Source organism: Capra hircus, chromosome 23, assembly GCF_001704415.2.
Source record: "Capra hircus breed San Clemente chromosome 23, ASM170441v1, whole genome shotgun sequence".
NCBI lineage: Eukaryota > Metazoa > Chordata > Mammalia > Artiodactyla > Bovidae > Capra > Capra hircus.
Window position 1 is genome coordinate 10,937,751 of NC_030830.1, and position 20,283 is coordinate 10,958,033.

The 20,283-nt window shown below is 42.3% G+C and overlaps 1 protein-coding gene across 1 annotated transcript in view; it reads left to right on the plus strand.

Annotated features, from left to right (window-relative positions):
- Positions 38 to 20,283, plus strand: part of KDM1B (lysine demethylase 1B) — a 42,691-nt gene continuing 22,445 nt past the window's right edge. Inside the window, exons 1-10 of the mRNA XM_018039181.1 lie at positions 38 to 175; positions 518 to 561; positions 4,413 to 4,512; positions 5,388 to 5,515; positions 6,534 to 6,623; positions 7,175 to 7,286; positions 8,591 to 8,707; positions 14,081 to 14,119; positions 16,685 to 16,889; positions 19,022 to 19,206. Coding sequence (XP_017894670.1) covers positions 4,426 to 4,512; positions 5,388 to 5,515; positions 6,534 to 6,623; positions 7,175 to 7,286; positions 8,591 to 8,707; positions 14,081 to 14,119; positions 16,685 to 16,889; positions 19,022 to 19,206 — 963 coding nt within the window. The 5' untranslated portion in view covers positions 38 to 175; positions 518 to 561; positions 4,413 to 4,425. The remainder of the gene's footprint in view (positions 176 to 517; positions 562 to 4,412; positions 4,513 to 5,387; positions 5,516 to 6,533; positions 6,624 to 7,174; positions 7,287 to 8,590; positions 8,708 to 14,080; positions 14,120 to 16,684; positions 16,890 to 19,021; positions 19,207 to 20,283) is intronic.

Sequence of the window (20,283 nt, forward strand, 5' to 3'; positions counted from 1 at the left end):
TCCTCCCACCACGGGTCACGTCGTGACAGGGGCGGAAGCGGCGGCGGCGGCGGCAGCGGCCGAGTTGAGGCTGCGGCTCGCGGCGCGGATCCTGCTGTCCTGTGCGCGCAGCGCGCGGCTCCGGAGAGGCGCCCGCTGCCCGGGGCGGCGCGCTCGGTCTCGCCTGTGCTCCGAGGTGGGGGGGGGGCGGGGCGGGGAGGACGCGCGGCTCCGGGGGCGGGCGTGGGGGCAGCGGCGGATTTCTGGTGACAGCTCTGCACAAAGCAACCTGGCCGGGGTGCAAGCTCTTCTGCCCCTGAGCCGCTCTCCTCGCCCGGGTGGGAGGTGGACTGGTCCCTCGGGGCTCTACCTCCGTCCTCGGGTTGGAAAGGGGCGAGGGGTGCGGGGGAGGGTCCCAGCCCGAGGAATTGGGGAGAGGGTGGATTCCTGGCCTGGGGTGTTGGAGCGACCGGCTTCCCGGATTCCTCGCGGTGTTGCGGGTTAATCCACCTCCTCACAATGTTTGCTTTCTGTACAGGGGTGCCGTCTCCCCGAGACTCCTTGCACGCCTCCAGCGCAAAGGTGAGCCTGGGGAGGCTGCGGCTTCTCCGACTTCGGAGGAGTCGAGAGAGCTTTTCGGAAAGCGAGGCGGCTGCCCGTGGCACAGGGAGCCTTTGGGGGCTCCCTCCTGGGGGCTGTCAGAGCCCTGTCACTCGGGGAGAGGCTGCTGCGAGGAAGGGGGCACCCACCGTCCGGGGGCTGGAACTCGGTCGCTTGCCTCCCAGCTTTGAGAGCGTGGCGACGAGAAGCCGGTACGGCCTCGCAGGTGCTGTTAGCTGGACTGCAGCGCGGGGACCACGCATTAAGACGCTATCGGCATTGCCAGGTTGCTGGGGTGACTCCTCCGGGTCCCGGGTCCCGGAGGGGGCGGCCCGATTTCGGTAGCTGTTAGTCAACAGCCCAGCAGCTGGCAGGTGAAAGAGGAAGGAAGAGACAGGCCCAGCTGTAGCGAGTTGGGGGTTCTGTGACCTGGAACCTAGCCAGATGGAGGCCAGGCCTTCCTTCGGGAGAGCATGCAGGCGTCCACACCACTTCGTTTGGAGGATCGGTCACTCCACCAGTGCACACACAGCTCAAGGCTTTTACACTTTGGTTGGTTGGTGGTTTTTATTTTTTTAAACCGCCTTTAGTGGAAGAAAGGTGAGTGGGAGAGAAGGTTTTCTTCAGGAGGTACAGGAGAAAATGACCAATAATTAATTATACTCCGTGCAGAGAAAGTCCTAAACAAAGCATTCGGGCAATTGAACTGGATCCATATGTCTGAAAGTTGATTCTTGTGGGTGCAGTTTTAAGTGGCCCGAAGGGAAATTTTTGCCCCTGTTGCCTCTGGAGAAGTTTCTAGTAGTTTGTCCAGTTTCGAAAAATTATGTTAATGCCACTATACGTGTTTATTTCAACCTGGAGTCCTTTAATTCATATTTTTATGGATTCTGTGTGGGTTTTTTTTTTCAGTTTTTTGAATCAGTTACTTCTGAAAAAATCTTGGAACTTACTAAACTAGAAATCTAGACATTGATATATTCACACATATTTAGGTACCCCCCCACCATGTTTTCCTTTTTTTTTGTCATATTAAGAGAAAACCAAAGCTACGAACTTAAAATTAGGAAGAACTATGCTAATAAGGTCATACTGAACCTGAAACAAATTGATTATATTTAAAGTTAGGTGTGTTTATTAATTTGAGGGAAAAGCGGGAAAGCACTTCCAGTATACTAATTTGTTTTACTAACACTTGGTCAGTATTTCTAAGATTATATTTAAAAGCATAAGTAACTGTAGTCCTCCCAATTTAAAATTTTTTCCTCCATTTGAGGCCCCAAGAACCCAGCAACAGTGAAAATAAAGAAATTACAGTGTCAAAAAAGAATGAAGGTACATAACTGTTAATTGTATAATTAAAGGTGAAAATGTACTACTCTGAAAATCTTCAATCATATTTTTCCCAGACCACACAGATTTCTTAACGGCTTTCATAGCTAATGTTTTCATTTCCTCTTAACCATTTCTTGGATTACATCATTCTTTTGCAATCAAAAATATGTTTTTCAGTATACAGTTAGGTTAAAATGTTTGATGAAATTTCCAGAAATTATGCTTTCCTTTGAGAGTGCTTGCATTCCCAAGTAACATGGTCAAATGTTGCTTGAACTGATTTTATTTGCATTCCTAAACCGTACATTAGACACAAGTATTTTTGCTGCAATACTTAACATATACAGTGTACACGTTTACATATGCTTTATTCGTGGTTCATTTTATGAATAATGTGGGTTATAAGTTTTATGTAAAGAGATTGTAAATTATTTTGAAAATGTGAGCCAGAAGCCCTTCTTAGGGTATAAGAATTAAGGTAGACTGTAGTACTTCTAAAACCACTTAGTGCTTTATCCCAGAGAAGGCAATGGTACCCACTCCAGTACTCTTGCCTGGAAAATCCCATGGGCAGAGGAGCCTGGTAGGCTGAAGTCCATGGGGTCACTGAGGGTTGGACACCACTGAGCGACTTCACTTTCACTTTTCAGTTTCATGCACTGGAGAAGGAAATGGCAACCCACTCCAGTGTTCTTGCCTGGAGAATCCCAGGGACGGGGGAGCCTGGTGGGCTGCCGTCTCTGGGGTCACACACAGTCAGACACGACTGAGGCAACTTAGCAGCAGCAGCAGCAGCAGTGCTTTATCCAGCTACATAATGAGTGCTGTAGGACTAATGGCAATTTTTTAAAATGGCTAAGAGCTGTAATGCATTTCAGAATATGTATACAGTATATTTGTTCCTATATTAACATAATGATTTTGAGATAGTGAAGACTGAGTCAAAGAAAAACCACCCATAACGTTGGTATCAAGATTTCTCAAAGTTGTTGTAGATGGCAGATTGAAAGTTTTTACATGTGATGTTCGTAAATCCATAATTTACAAATGTTCATGTAAATAGTGAAAGTGAAGTCGCTCAGTCGTGTCCGACTCTTTGAGACCCCGTGGACTGTGGCCTACCAGGCTCCTCCGTCCATGGGCTTCTCCAGGCAAGAATACTGGAGTGGGTTGCCATTTCCTTCTCCAGGGGATCTTCCCTGATCCAGAGATCGAACCCGGGTCTCCCGCATTGCGGGCAGATGCTTTAACCTCTCAGCCACCAGGGAAGCCCTGGTGTAAACAGTAGGATCACAGTTTATGTAGTGAAGCAATAGGATTACAAGCCCTTCAAAGCTTTTCCCCAAGATTAAGATCATATATGTGGGACTTGTGTCTTAACAACACTTCTCCACTTTCAAATTCCACTTTCAATTCCTTATCTGTAGGTATGTCCTATTTATTTCTCATGCTATTGTGAGTATGTGTGTGGAGTAAATATGGACCAGGGAAGGAGATGTCTGATAACTGTAGGATCCTTATACTAGCGAGTACTTAGTTATGCTAAGCATTTTTCATTCCTTATTTAACTTAATTGAAAAAAATGGTAGTATGACAAGTCTTGATCATTCATGGATTTATGCATTTTTTTTTTTTTGCGTAGACTTTTGATTCTTAATGTTTTAACTGTGCTGTGATTAAACTAGTTTGAGAACTCAGTTTGTCCAGTGACTGTCTAACCCAGATTCCTGTATTCAATAGCGACCAGATAGTGTGCCTGAGATTTATTTGTTGGGTTTTACTGAGAAGAAATGAATGCTTTTTCTTTTTAAAGTATGGTGGTGGTTGGTGGTTTCGTCGCTAAGTAGTGTCCAGCTCTTGCCACCCCATGGACTGTGGCCTGCCTACAGAGTCCTCTTTCCATGGGACTTTCCAGGCAAGAATACTGGAGTGGGTTGCCATTTCCTTTTCCAGGGGATCTTCCCAACCCAGGAATCAAACCGAGGTCTCCGGCACTGCAGGCAGATTCTTTCCCAACTGAGCTACGAGGGAAGCCTGTATACCTTATAAAGTAAAATAGATCAAAATTTGGGAACTAAGACATAGTGAGAAAGAGAGGAACATAAACAAAAATAAGATGTTTTTATTCATTGAATTTTATAAACAGTGTCTTTTGTTTATAGGTCCTTCATTTCTGTATATATGTAAAATATATATACTACTAATGGGTAACATTTGTTGAGTACTTACACTAGGCCTGGTGCTTTCAATTAATTATTTTACTTAATCCTCACAACAATACTAGGGTACACACTAGTTGTGCCCATTTTATATATGAGAACACTGAGGCTTAGTCTTAGCTTAAATAACTTGAAAGCAGTGGTTTCACACTCAGGCCATCTAACTGTAGGGCATGCACTCTTACCACCAAAACTACTTAATAACTTGACTCCAGAGTGTTGAAAGTATTAGCAGATGCTCTTATTTAATATTTTCTGTTTTTTCTTTTTTTTTGACAGATTTTCTGATACAATGGCGACCTCACGGGGGAGAACAAAGAAAAAAGCATCTTTTGATCATTCTCCAGATAGCCTTCCTTTGAGGAGTTCCGGTAGGCAGGTATCGCTTATTTCTTCATTCGTTGACCCTGTTTTGAGCCAGCGGACTTATTGTGATTGGGACTGAAGAATTAAAGATGAAAGAGTAGAATTCCAGCCCTCAAGGAACTTGCAGTCTAGTGGAAAAATTCACCTTGCGATTTCCAGTGTGATAAAGTGATAGAATGTAGGGAAAAAAGCTTATCTGGCAGAGATAAAGGCATTGCTGTGAAACAGCACAGGGTGTTCAGCTGTGTGGTTGCCTCCAGGATGTGAGCTGGGGCCAGATCATGCTTGGCTTGATATCATTCATAGGCATTCATAGTTAGTTGGGTGCTGTTGATGGCTTACTTGCTGCCATCTTTCTTGTAGGGCCATTTTTTTTTTTTTAAGGAAAATATTGAATGATGTAATTCTTTCTCTAGAATTTGTCTACAGATTTTTATTGTAGTTTTTAAATCTACAATACTGAGAGGATAGAACTTCTCTAAGCAAAGAGAACAATCAATTTGAAAGTGGCTTTCATTTTTTATGATACAGCCTAAAAATTTTTCTTTTTAATTTTTTATTGGTTAGATTATCTGGGTCAGATAATCAATATTGAAGTAGAGTTGAAACAGCTTTTTCCTAAAAGAAGCTAGTATGCATTTTCGATCTCTACTTAGAGACCTGTTTTCGAAGTGCTGGTTCCAGATTTCTAGCAGATTAGTGAATTGTTTGCACAATGCAGTCTCAAGGAAATTGCTGTTATCGTCAGCCCCTACCCCTCTGCCAGGATGCTGTTGATCTTCACACTTAGAACTTCTAACATGGAAGTGATTTCAGGAGTAAACCTCCCACCACCTCCACCCTGGGCCATGCCAGTGTTGATCTTAACCTCAGCTGGTTCTTTCTCAGGCAAAGAAAAAGGCCACGGAGATGACAGATGAGGATGAAGATGGTGGGTCAGAGAAGAAGTACAGGAAATGTGAAAAAGCAGGCTGTACAGCCACATGTCCGGTGTGCTTTGCAAGTACTTCTGAAAGGTCTGTTTAGACGGTGTGTCTTGGCCTCACCTTCCTGCCAATGAGCGCGTTCATCCTCAAAGATAGTCTTCCTAAAGATACATAGAGATACTGCTATCCTGCAGTAGAGACATTGCTGGTACATTTTGTACACATCATACCCCACTACTCACTCCCCCATTAGACTAGCCTGTATGAGCTCTGCACAGTGACCAACCCCCTGTGCTCACATTGTATCCCCCATAGTTGTACCTCTGGAGGTTGGGAATGGGAGGATAGTTTGAGGATGGGATGGGGTAAGAGGTAAGGGGGGAGTAGGGAGAACCTTGAGCTTCCTACAGAGACCAGTGTTTGCTTATTTCTCTGGGCTGCTTTTCTCCCTCTTAGAGCATACCTCTGCCTCCAAAGATACATACAGGGCTCATTCAAACTACGTCGCTAATTGCACTCTTGCCATTTTGTTGGGATGATCCAAGCATGACCTTTTACTTCCAGTGGAAAGAAATCTTCAGTTAAGATTCAATGAAACCTGGAAAACAAATCCTTTCTTTCTTTTTTTTAAATCATAAAGAAGTGGTGGTGTTAGTGTTCATAGTGGCTTTATAGTTCATTCTTTTGCTACATTATTGGCTGTGTGTTAGGTTTTATTTGCCAGATTGCCCACGGGATGGTCTGATCCCAGCTGGCCAGATGTTGCTGCTAGAGACCACACTTCCCTCCTTCACACACATGCGGCAAGCCCGCTGCCATCCCTTCTTTCACGTCCTAAAACCATATCATCACTCCATGGAGTCCTGATAAAACTAAGTCCCAGGGCCTTTTGATGAGCAGGCAGCTGGGTACCGGATGTAAGTCCCTGTGCCCTCCCCATGCGTTGTTCTGTGTCAGTCAGCCATTTCTTCTGTTGTAATATCCAGTCATTAGGATTCTAAGTGAAGGTAAGGTAAAATGGGCTCATAGGAGATGTTTGATAAATGTTAACAGAAAAAGCAAGACATGTTTATTTGTTACCAAATCTATCTGTTTTTGCTGTTTTCAGATGTGCCAAGAATGGCTACACATCCCGATGGTATCACCTCTCCTGTGGGGAGCATTTCTGTAATGAATGCTTTGACCATTACTACAGAAGGTTTGTTCTGATGATTGTTGGAAGTTTTGAGGGTGGAAGGGATGGTGGCGTGGGCAGTGGTGAGGGTCAGATGGTTAAGTCTGAGCACTCCCCTCCCCGGAGTTACTGAATTATTTCACTGTTTCATCCATACCTGAACTGACTACAGGTGTTCCAGAACTTTGATGCTATAGTTTGCATGTGTGTATGCTTGTGTGTGCACACTCAGAGCTCAGAAAGTATCTGCCATGAGACAGTTGTTCTCTGTAGTTCACAAATTCTGAAAAATTAAGGCACTGCTTTGCTCTTCTATGCCAGTGCAAAGGGGCAGGAATGAAAAGATTTTGTGGGGGATGCTGACAGCTAGAGGGTGCTGGACAGACAGGTAACCATCCCTTCTTGATAGTTTTAGATACTAAAAATGCAACCTGTTCTGTGCGTGCTAGGATAACTTACCCCTCCCCCCTTATAATGTGGCTAGTTAAGTCCTTCACATAAGATTTCTATCTGCCTCCTGTTTTGAAAACCTCAATAGCTTATTGTTTGATATATTTATTTTTATTGTTTTTCAGCCATAAGGATGGATATGACAAATATACTACGTGGAAAAAAATATGGACAAGCAATGGAAAAACTGAACCTAGTCCCAAAGCTTTCATGGCAGACCAGCAGCTCCCCTACTGGGTAAAAAAGATAAAACTGTATGATTTTGTGAAGCATTTATAGGGCTTCCCTGGTAGCTCCAGGGTAAAGAATCCACCTGCCAAGCAGGAAATGGGAGTTTGATCCGTGGGTCAGGAAGATCCCCTGGAGAAGGAAATGACAACTCACTCCAGTCATTCTTGCCTGGATAATCTCATGAACAGAGGAGCCTGGCAGGCTACAGTCCATGAGGTAGCAAAGAGTTGGACACAACTGAGCAACTAAACAGAAAAAGCATTTATAGCACTAAATGCAAGAGAAATGGATGAAAATTCCAATTTTTAGGAAAGTGTTCTTTAATTACATTTATTCTTTCTGTAACTATGAAAGCCAACCACTTTTTTTATTTTTGTGGAAAAATCACCTAACTTGACCTGTAGCATAAAGAAGAAACTAAAGACTCATTACCAGCTGTTGATAGCCATTGCTAAGTTTGGTCCATATCTCTCTTCTTTGTTCATGTTTTTCTGTGTTTATTTAAACACAATTTCACACTTAGTATGCAAATCCTAATTTGGTTTAGAATCATACTTTGCATGTAAGTTTTTAGTAGCTTTTAGGTTTTTTTAAATTAACTTTTATTTTTTCTATTTAGCCATTCTTTGAAAACACACTTTGGTGATTGTGTATATAATATAAATATACCATCATTCAATAAATTATTTGCTAGTTTATTTAATGTTATAGGTAATTTGAGCTTTTCTGTGCATACCTTAAAATTTTTCTTAATTGAAGTGAGATTTACATAACTTTAAATTCACAAAAAATTCACAAGGGAGACTCAAGAAGAAAGAGCACACACACACTTATGACTGATTCGCATTGTTGTACTGCAGAAACCAACACGTTGTAAAGCAATTATCCTCCAATTAAAGAATAAATTTAAAAAGGTTTTTTAATTAACCCTTTTCAAATGTACAACTCAGCATTCAGTACATTCACAGTGTGGTCCAATCACCACCAATATCCAATTCCAGAACATTTCATCATCCACAAAGGAGATTTGTGCCCATTCAGCCGTTACCTCCCATTCCTCCCTACCCCTACCCCCTGGCAACCCCTGATCTGCTTTCTGTCCTTCTGAATTTACCATTTTGGATGCTTTGTGTAAAGAAATCAGGCAGTGTGTGACCTTTTACATTTGGCTTCTTTCACTTAACCTCATGCATTTGATGCTGAACACTTGTTAACCCAAATCATGTGGAGGAGATGGCAAAGGAAGAGAGAAGAAATGCTCACTCAAGAGGCGCTAACTCACTGACCTTGACTTCTTACTTTCCATCTAGGTTCAATGTACAAAACCTGAGTGTAGGAAATGGAGGCAGCTTACCAAGGAGATCCAGCTGACTCCCCAGATAGCAAAGACCTACCGATGCGGTATGAAACCAAATACTGCTGCTAAGGTATGATGTCTTTGGTTTTCTGTTTGAATTAATTGATGGGTTAGTTTAGTTGTCAGCTGGTAGTAATGACATATATTTTTCCTTTATCGTATTGGTCATTGTTTCAGGATGGTACTGTCCCATGTATAAAGAGAACCTCCACTATAATAGCTTAACCGATTAAGGCTTTTCTTTTTCTCTCATTATAAACAGTTTAGAAGCAGGCAGTCCAGAGCTGGTATAGTTGCCCAGGGAATTCTCCTTCTAGTTTCCAGCTCTCCCACAAGATCATTATTGCACCATCACCCATCATTCCAAGTTCAAAGCAGAAAAGATGGGAAAGGCTGGAGTATCGTAAGCCAAGTCTCTCCTCCTTTTACTGGGAAACCAGGAGCTTTCCTGGAAGTTCCAACAGTAGATTTCTATTTATAGCTCTTTGGCCAGGACAGGATCTCACAGCTAGTCTGAACAACAGTGGGGACAAAGGAAGAAGATATTCCATAACTGTTGCATGTTTTATATTTTATAATTGGAGGGAAATCGTTCATAACAGCGTCGAAATTAGGATCCTGTTAGTAAAGAGAAAAGGATGAATATGTTTGGGCTCAATAGACAGGAGTTTGAGCAAACACAGAGATAGTGAAGGACAGAGAAGCCTGGCATGCTGCAGTTCATGGGGTTGCAAACAGTCGGACACGACTTAGCGACTGAACGACAACAACATGTTTGAGCTGTTAGCAGTCTTTCTTAATTGGTATATTCTGCCTCTTTGGAGATTTGACAATTGCTTAGCGTTTAAAAATGTGCTAATTGCTTCAAAGTGTTAAAGCATTCATCCATAGAATGTGTCTTGTTTTATCAGTACGTTAAAGAATATTCGGAATTGTAATCTCAGATGCAAGATGCTTTTCCTTTCTGAAAATTTTGGCTTAATTCACAAAATTCTCCCTCTTAAAGTATATAATTCACTGGTTTGTGGTATTATTATATTCACAGATATGCAGTTATCACCAGCAAAATATTTTCTTAGTTCAAATTCTTCTTTAAAGAATGAATGAGAAACATTTGAAAAGCTTTATAATGTTTACGATCAAGTTTTTCAAAGCCTGGGATTTAAGATACAAATGTTATTGAAGTAACTCATAATTATTAACATATTTGGAAGATTTTGCAAAGTAAACTGGTGAGAAAAATGGTATGACTATTTAGGAGTTCTGTTTTGTATAGTTTTAAATTTTACATAAGCATTACATGAATATAATCTCAAGTTTAAAAAAGCAAATTGAACATATGTGTGCATATGTAAGTACATGCACACACATAATCTGTAAATGAAAAATGGAAGTCCCCTTTAAACCATCTCTTTCTTCCCACTCTAATAGATAACAACTCTTAATGATTCATTTATCCTACTAGAACTTTCTTTATGCTCTCATTATGTATTTATGGTAGGCACTTTTTTTTTTAAAGCACTGGAAACAAATATCTAAACTACTTTTTAAAGATTTAAAGAAGTATAGCTCAGAGTGATCATAGCCGATCATAGCCTCTAAGGATGATATCATATCTTTTAAATCCCCTCTGCCCAAGAAATCCTCCCTTGAGACCCTCTAGCTCCATTCTGATTGATTACCATCTATTAACCTCAACTTTTGAAATATTTATTTAAATGGTGTTTATTGACTCAGAGGCCCTTTGGTTTTCAGCTTGGTCTTCTGTCAAGGACCAAAGTCTGGAAAGGTTTATTTGTAAAACAACATTAAAAAGAATGGTAGCAAACAACACACACTGTTGGGAGCTCACTGTTTATCATTTAATGTATCTTGAAGATGCTTCCATCTCAGTGCAGAGAGATCTCTTTCCCTGTAAAGACTGTATAATACATAGTCCATTGAATGGATAGATCGTGATGAATTTGCCATGGTCGAAGGGCATTTAGGTGACATTTAAACGTTTATCGTCAGTGAGTGCGCTGTAGTGAATAGCTTCGTGCCTGTGCAAGTTTTATTTATGTATTTTTATTTTTGGGTGGCCTGGGTCTTCCTTACTGTACACAGGCTTTCTGTAGTTGCAGCGAGCGGGGGCTACTCTTCATTGCAGTGCGAGGGCCTCGCGCTTCAGTGCCTTCTCTTGTTGCAGACACAGGCTTAGGCTCACGGGCTCCGGTAGTTGCAGCCTGCGGGCTTAGTGATTGTGGCTCGTGAGCTCTAGAATTCTGACTCAGTGGCCGTGACGTCCGGGCTTAGCTGCTCCGAGACGTGTGGGATCATCCCAGCTCAGGGACAGAACCTGTGTCCCCTGCATTGGCAGGCAAATTCTTATATTCTGTGCCACCAGGGAAGTCCTATCAAAGCTGTTTTAATTTGAAATAATTCTTAGACCCACAAGAGGATTTATAATTTGTGTGTAAGGAATAAAGGATGAAGTTGAACACTCACCCCTAGTTTTAGAAACAGAGCGTGACCAATGCCTCTGTAACCCCCTGGGTGCCCCTCAGTGGTTATCTTTCTCTGCCTCTCCTGCAAGAGCAAGCCGTATTTCCAATTTCGTATTTATTATTCCTCTGCTTTTTGTTTTTGAGTTGATACATATGTATGAAACCCTAAATAACATGTGAAGTTCTGCATATTTTACGTTGGTTGGAAATTGTACCCTGTTGTTTGCCTTCTTCGGCAGCTTTCTTCTTTTCCTTAACACTGAGGTTTTTGGGTTGCCTCCATGCTGATGCCTACAGCTCTGCGTGGCTAATTGTCCCTGCTGTGTAATTTTGTACTGTGGGAATCTACCATAGTGTGTCTGTTCCGTTGCTCATAGGTGTGTGAAGGTTGTTTCTAGTTTGGGAGTGTCATGTTCTTTCGCGTCTCTCCTGGTGCCGTGCTCAGTCGTGTCCGGCTCTTTGCGACCCCATGGACTGTAGCCCACCAGGCTCCTCTGTCCGTGGGATTTTCCATCAAGGATATTGGAGTGGGTGCCATTTCCTGTTCCAGTTTACCTAGTGCACACGCGCAGAGAGTTTCTCTGGAATATATTCCAAGGGCTAGATTTCCCAGACCATATGGTATGCCAGTCTTCACTTTATTTAGGTAACTTTTTAAATTGAAATATACAAACAGAAACTGCACAAGTCAAAATGCCATAGTTCAGTGAATTTTCAGAGTCCACATTTAGCCAGGTCCCAGTAAAGAAAGCTGAGCGCCAAAGGATTGATACTTTTGAACTGTGGTGTTGGAGAAGGCTCTTGAGAGTCCCTTGGACTGCAAGGAGATCAAACCAGTCAGTCTGAAAAGAATCAACCCTGAATATTCATTGCAAGGACTGATGCTTCCAGTACTTGGGCCACCTGATGCAAAGAACTGACTCACTGGAAAAGACCCTGATGCTGGGAAAGGTTGAAGGCAGGAGGAGAAGGGGATGACAGAGGATGAGATGGTTGGATGGCATCACCAACTCAATGGACATGAGTTTGAGCAAGCTGCAGGAGTTGGGGATGGACAGGGAAGCCTGGCGTGCTGCAGTCCATGGGGTCACAAAGAGTCGGACACGACTGAGCAACTGAACTGAACTGAACAGTTAAGAAATTGACCAGCCTCTCAGAAGCACCCTTGCACCGCCTTTCACTCAAAGAGTCCATCCCTTTCCCCTGCCCAGAGTAACTACTTACTTCCTCTTCTCCCACATCCAAACACTAACCAGCCTGACCCTGCTTAGCTTCTGAGATCAGAGAGGACAGGCGCTTTCAGGGTGGTATGGCTATAGGTCCCTACTTACCCTTCCAACTTACTGTGGATGTTGCTTCCTTTTGAACTTTATGTAAATGGCATAATACAGCATGCATGTTCTGGGTATGGCTTCTTTCAACCCACCGTGACGTTTGGAAGGTGCATCCATACAGTTTACTCTCATTGCTGTGCCGTTGTTTGACTGTAGTACAGTTTGTTTCAGCCTGCTGCTCTCGATGGACTTCTGGCTTGTGCTTAGCTTTTCTCTCTTACAAAATATGCTTCTTCAAGAATTTTCTAATACTTTTCTTGGTGCACGTGGACGAGCGTCTCTCTAGAAAATGCAGGCATGCCTTGTTCTATTGCACTTCGCTTTTTTGCGCTTCACAGATACGAATTTTTCACGAATTGAAGCTTTGTGACAACTCTGTATTGTCAGATGATGGTTAGCATTTTTAGCAATAAAGTATTTTTATTTTATGTATTTATTTATTTTTGGCTGTGCTGAATCTTCATTTTGGCACAAGGACTCGGGGGCACTTGGACTCTGTAGTTTTCGCACACTGGCTTAGTTGCCCCACGGCATGTGGGATCTTCCCTGACCAGGGATCAAACCCCTGTCCCCTGCATTGGCAGGTGGATTCTTAACCACTGGACCATCAGGACAGTCCCTGAGGTATTTTTTAATTAAAGTATGTGCAGGTTTCTTTTTTTAAGCTATTGCACACTTAATAGACTATAGTATAGTATAAACATAACTTTTATATGCACTGGGAAACCAAAAAATTCTTTTGAGTCACTTCTATTGTGATGCTTGCTTTATTGCAATGGTTGGTCTCAAACTGAGCCCACAATGTCTCTGAGATATGTCTGTATAGCAAGACTAGAATTGTTGGGCATCATGCAGTCATATCTGCAGGGCTTGATTCCGGGACCCTGCAGGTATCAAAATCTGAAGATGCTGAAGTCCTTTGTCTAACATGGCATAGTATTGCATATAACCTACACACATCCTCTCGTATACTTTAGTTCATCTTTAGAATACTTTTAATACTTCATATAATGTAAGTTCTGTATAAATAGTTGCTGGTGCATGGCAAATTAAGATTTTACTTTTTGGAACTTTCTGCAATTTTTTGGAGTATTTTTTAATCCAAGGCTGACTGAATTTGTGGATGTGGAACTGATCATAGTATGTACATCTTCAGTTATACAAGATAATGCCAAATTATCATGCATTTAAAGGTTTCATATTTTGTCAGATTCTTCTCCAGAATTATTACACATTGTTGTAGGTTGCCAGCGAGGATATCCTTTCAAGAGGAGCTGTCTTCCTCGCACCCTCACTCATGTGGGTGTTTTATCACACTTTCTCTTTTCCAGTCTAATTGATGAAAAGAGATATCTTATTAAAGGTAAACTGACACTTAGGACTGTATTTTAGGGACTTCCCAGGAGGTCCAGTGGTTAAGACTTCACCTTCAGTGCAGGGGGTATACATTTGAGCGCTGGTCAGGGATCTAATGTCCCACATGCCTTGGGGCCAAAAAACCCAGAAGCAATAGTATAACACATTCAATAAAGACTTAAAAAATGGTCCACATTAAAGACTCTTAAAAAAAAAGACTATATTTTATAATCAAACCTAATTAATACTTTTTGTCTTGTTTTGCAGCCTGAGACCTCAGACCATTGTTCCCTCCCAGAGGATCTAGTGAGTATTTCTGCATGTTTCAGATTAGCCAGCATCACACTTTCAGCGATAAGTGCAATAAGTAAAGCACAGTAACAGTGTTATGAGTGCCTTTATTTGGTTGCTGATCAAAGGCTTTTTAATCTCCCGTGATAACTATGTGATGAAAATGCTAGCAGGAATGGTGTTATGAGTGATCCTCACCCAACTTGAAAAAAAAAACACTAAAATTTTATCGCTTTATGTTTAAAGGAAATAAAAAGGCAGAAACTGACACCATGCCTTCCTACAAGGATCAGACTTGTTATACTTGTTTTCCAAGGGGGACTTTATGACCTTCTCGCCACTTGAATCGTTCCAGGAAACGAACAAGAGGCCCATGATTTGATGGTCTTGGCCCAGATTCAGCTGTGAGAGGGTTCTTGTGTTATTCTGACCTCAGCGTAACTGCTTTGTCCCGTCTCTGCCCAGATGTGGAAGGGGCAGCAGCTGGCAAAGCCTGGCCACGTGTTGCTTGTCTTAGGAAACTTTACTCCCTGAGCTGACTGATTTTGCCACATAAGCCAGATCCAACGGCTATTTCAGAAGATGATTTTTTTTTTAATTATTAGTTTCTGAGTTATTCTGCGTGACAGTGATTCAGGATTGTTAATTTGTAGTTTTTCTACATGTGAAACTCAGGAACTGTGATTGATGTTCAGGCAAAGGGCGAAATGACACCTGGCAGGTCTGTTCTATTACATAAAGGGCTGTGTGAGACACACACATAAAAAGAATAAATAAATAGCTTACACACATACACCCACATTAAAAAAAAAGAAATAGCTGTACCCTCAAGCATTTTTACAGTAAAGCAGTGGCCCAAATAATTTCTGGATTCGGGGTAAACGAGATGACGTTATAGAAAGAAAGGAAAAAATAACTTTAAATACAGTTTTAAAAATTACTTTATGAATATTTCCCCTACTGTTCAGACCATTGTGCTCTCAAGGAATCTGAACTTTAGGACAGAGGCCATATTCTTGGGATATAAGAACCTCAAAAAGTTCAGAAGAGTCATCCCTGGATGTTCATATGCCAGTTACTTATTTTTGTCTTCAGTTGAGAAAGAGTCTGGGGCAGGTTTATGAAATGGAACTTTCCTTCTTTTTGGTCCAGCCCAGGCTGGTCAAGGGTAGCCAAACCTAAAATAAGCCTTGAGGACAAAGATTGCAAACTGAAAAGCCATCAGGGGCCAGGCAAGTAAAATGAGTGTGTGAGGGACTTTCCTGATGGTCCAGTGGTTAAGACTTTGCCTTCAAGTGTAGGAGGTGGGGGTTCAATCCCTGGTCGGGGAGCTGAGATCTCACGTGCCTCATGGCCGAAAAAAAACAAAAGGTATATAACAGAAGCAATATTGTAGCAGGTTTAATAAGTGAAAAAAAAAAAAAAAAGGTCTGCATCAAAAAAAGAAAAAAAATGTGTGAAGCAGCTGGGAATAATTTATGAGGGATGTTGGGGCTTGTAGTAAGCTGAGAAAATGCTTGCCTGAGATTTGGACTCTGAAATCTGCAGGGCAAATAATGCATCTTTAATTCACAAACCACAGCTTGATGGCAGGTGGCATTTGCTTGGAGACTGGAGAACTAACGTGAGAGGGTTCCTGAGCCCAGGATTCTCCTCTATTAGATTCCTAGAATTTCCTGAAGCATGCATTCAAGATCATGTTTAGCAAAGACTGCCTAGTATAGGATTTCTGGCAGTGTTGTTTTAGAAGCAGGTAAATTTTATTTTTATCACAACAGTCATCACCAGGCTGCTTTGATCGAATGACTCCATATGTTAATTCAAAATCTGGAATATGATCACATATTTTAAGACCAAAGATAGTTTCTTCAGTCTACATGGAGCATCTTATTTTGCTGATTGTCATGTATTTTTCCCTCTGAAAAAAATTTTTAGTAACCTCTAGCAAAAAGCAGTAATATTTGACTGCTACTTCAGATAATTTTTTTTTCTTTTTTTTGCTGAATTTCGCAGTTTCCATTATCTTTAGATCCTAAGTTAAAAGGGGGAAGGGCCAGGTGATAAATGATTCCTGAACAGAAGGAAGTTCCTCGTGTCAGACTTAAACAAACCTAGGCTTCCAGGAGAGTTAGTGGAGGCACCATTAAGACTTATCTGATGTTGGGGCATCCCTGGTGGTCCAGTGGCTGAGACTCTGCTCCCAATGCAGGGGGCACGCTTTTGATTCCTGGTCAAGGCACTAGGGTCCCTCATGCCACAAGATGCAGCCAGAAAAAAAAAAAAGACTTAACTGGCGTTGGTGGCATTTTTTGCGGGGGAATGAAGAGAGACTTCTTGCTGTAGATCTGAAGGAACTCGGCCTAAGAAACATTCTCTCCAGGTCTCCTCAGGGGACTTTGTTTCTGAATCTGCCTGTATAGGACTCTGGCCTAGGACTGAGGAGTGGGCGAAGGCAAAGGAGAAGGGTTGGGGATGAATGAGGATGAATGACAGGGCAAGAACCCTCTGTCCTTGGTGGACCCTGCAGGTCCATTTCTTGTCCGCCATTGTCCCTCTTTGTCTTGTTCTGCCCCCTTGCAGAGAGTGTCGGAAGTGTCCAACCATTGGTGGTACTCCATGCTCATCTTACCTCCTTTGCTGAAAGACAGCGTGGCCGCCCCCCTGCTCTCAGCCTACTACCCAGACTGTGTGGGCATGAGTCCATCCTGCACCAGCACGCGCCGCGTGACCAGCGACGCCAGCCCTGGGAAGCTGGAGCACCCCAAGGCGGTCCCCTCTGTGCTGGGTGAGAGCTGGGCCTGGCCCTCCCTGCCTTCCCTCCCCTACTTTGCCCTGGAAATGTGTGGGTGAGCAGAATGGAAAAGATGGGTTTTTTTGTTTGATTGTTTTAAATGTGTTCACTTAGTACAAAGCACCTCATTATTTCATGAATCTGGTTTTACTGTGGATCACTCGTATTATTTATATACATTTGTTCATTTTTCCCTTAATCATTGGGAAGGCCTGTAACACTTGGCTAGGAATCGTACCCACGGAGTTTAATGAGCATTTCTTTGAAAGTTGGATAGCTGCGTAACTTGATGATCGTGCCTACTCACCCTGACATGCCGGAAGAAAGTTTTGACTTGAGCCACTTTTCTTTCTTCTCTTTGAGTCATTCTTCTTCTAATTATGCCATTGATAATTATAGTCAAATGACCCGCTCTTGAAAAAACTTCAGGTCAAGGCAAGCAGACTGATGACTGTTTACTTTCAGGGGATTTAAAAAATTCTCCATCAGAATTCTCTGTGTACGAGCGAGAATTCTAGATCATCTCTTGCACACTAACAGACTTCATCTTTGGTGCAAGTAGATTTTGACATTGTGGGCTTTTATTAAGGTTTTAACTAGTAGCACTGGACCCTCTAAAAATGTGGATGTGGTCAAAATCACAACTAAAATGATAAATCCTAGTGTTACCGAAGGTGGAATGAAGCAGGCCCTAAGACGCTAATTAGTCGGTGTGTACATATATGAAGGCCATTTGGCAGTGAGAATCAAAAACCTTACTATAGATCCTCTTTGGATGTAGGAATTTATCCTAAATTATCAAAGATTATCAAAAGTAAGTCCAAAGATGTGTGGCGTTGTTTATAGTAGTAAAATAATTGGAAAAAATCAAAATGCCCAGAAATATGGGAGTAGATAATAAATAAGATAACATTGTATGTTCATGGAAGTCGTCTTTAATGACATGGGACAATGTTCTTGAAGAGCAGGTAAGAAAAGCAGCCTTTTCAGTGCATTTTTGGGGCTTTTTTTCTTTCTTTCCTAGAAACAACGTAGGTTAGACTGGGTTTAACACTACACAAGGATTATCAGGAGTTAGTGATTTGTTATTTACTTCTGTGAACCTGTCTTCTAATCAGAAAAACTCCAATAATAGTTTCTTTTAAGATATATTTCCATGGGGATTTGGCATTCAGTTGCGTTTGGAATTTCAGGTTTGCAAAATGAAGTTGTTGTTCAGTTGCTAAGTCATGTCCAACTCTTTGCGACCCTGTGGCCTGTAGCACACCAGGCTTCCCTGTCCTTCACTATCTCCTGGACTTTGCTCAATCTCATGTCCAGTGAGTCACTGATGTCATCCAACCATCTCATCCTCTGTCACCCCCTTCTCCTCCTGCCTTCAGTCTTTCCCAGCATCAGGGTCTTTTCCAGTGAGTCAGCTCTTCATATCAGGTGGCCAATGTATTGGAGCTTCAGTTTCAGCATCAGTCCTTCCGATGAGTATTCAGGGTTGATTTCCTTTAGGACTGATTGGTTGGATCTCTTTGCAGTCCAAGGAAACTCTCAAGAGTCTTCTCCAACACCACAGATTGCAAGATGAAGACATTCTGGAAATCTGTTGAGAAACAATGTGAATATGTAACACTCAAGCATGATTAAGATGGCAGATTTTATAGCACATGTTTTTCTTTAACAAAAAAAAGTAAAAAAATTTCTGTGCCACAGAAATTGAATTTGTGAGGAAAGAATAGGGAAATATTTTTTAATTTCCACCTAGCAGGTCTAATTGGACAGAGGAAGTGGAGGCATTTACATAGGACAGACCAGGAAGCTTGTCTAGGCCCTTCTTTCTGGTTTGGTTTTGTTTATGCTCTTCAGCTTACCCGGATTTCCCTGGTGGCCCAGACAGTAAAAAATCAGCCTGCAATACAGGAGACCCAGGTTCGATCCCTGGGTCAGGAAGATGCCCTGGAGAATGAAATGGCAATCCACTTCAGTATTCATGCCTGGAGAATCCAATGGACCGAGGAACCTTGCGGGCTACAGTCCATGGGTTCTCAAAGAGTCGTACACCACTGAGCGACTAATGCTTCCCCAGATTTGGAATTTACAGCCTGTGGGATTTATTCCTTTGCTTCTACCCTCAGTTCCAGGCATGAACCGGTACTTCCAGCCTTTCTACCAACCCAACGAGTGCGGCAAAGCCTTGTGTGTGAGGCCGGACGTGATGGAGCTGGATGAGCTCTATGAGTTCCCAGAGTATTCGCGGGACCCCACCATGTACCTGGCTCTGAGGAATCTCGTCCTCGCCCTGTGGTTCACTAACTGCAAGGTGAGTGGGGGGCAGGTTGGCCAGCAGCACGTGGACACAGACTTCTTTTAGAGGAGTGGCTTGATCTCCTTAGATCTGTGTGTCTCCACCACACGTTTGGGTGGGGGCTCTCCTGTGCATTGTAGGGTGTTTAGGTAGCATCCCTGGCCTATACGCACTAGATGCCATAGCAACCACCATCCCTCCCAACCTGGTGTGATAGCCAAAAATGTCTCCAGATATTGCCAAACGGGGCAAAGACTCACCACCTGAAAACCACCGCTTTAGACCATGTGTCACCAGAATTCTGACTCTCTGGTGAGTGAGCATGTACAGTGCCAAGTTGGGTCAAGGAGTTCGATGACAATGCCGGGAGAAAAAGGAATGAAACATTAAAGACTGAATCATAAACCCCCCGGAGGGCAGGATTCTTCCTCAGTTTGTTATCCTCAAGCATCTGAAACCAGTGATTGGTTCTTTTCTGGGACTGAATGAATGTTAGGGGCGTCAAACAGCACTTACCTTGAAAGGGATGAAGATAAATTGGGGGATGGGCCAGGTGGGGGTACTACAATTTTTTTTTTTTTTTTAAGCAAAGTCTTTCCTGACCCTCGTATTTTTCCAATTTATTAATTTCTTCTGCAATTATTTGAGTGACTGCTGAATGTAGAACATTTTGCCAGACTGCCAGTCTTGGTTAAGGAAAGATATTCTGGGTCTGCCCTGGTATTTCATTGAATTAGACCCCAGCCCTAGATGATTTGATTAAGTTACAGCTGTAAATGCAGTTGATATGAATTACACCCAGGTGAGTGGGCTGGGCAAGGTAGAGTTACTCATTTCCTCTCCAGCAGCTTTGAAGTAGGTATTAAACTAAGTAGTAAACATTTGCTGAACTAAACAAAACTGTAGTCAGAATTTTCCTGTAAATAAACTGTGAAGGAAGATGCATTTTTCAGAAACAGCCTTGGGTTCATTTTTCTTGACATTTCTTTTTAGTTGACTTTGAAATTGGACTTATACCGTGGAAGACTCTGATTTAAAAAGTCCTCCGCTTATCAGTGTGGCTCTATTTTAATTTGTAATAAGATCATAAGA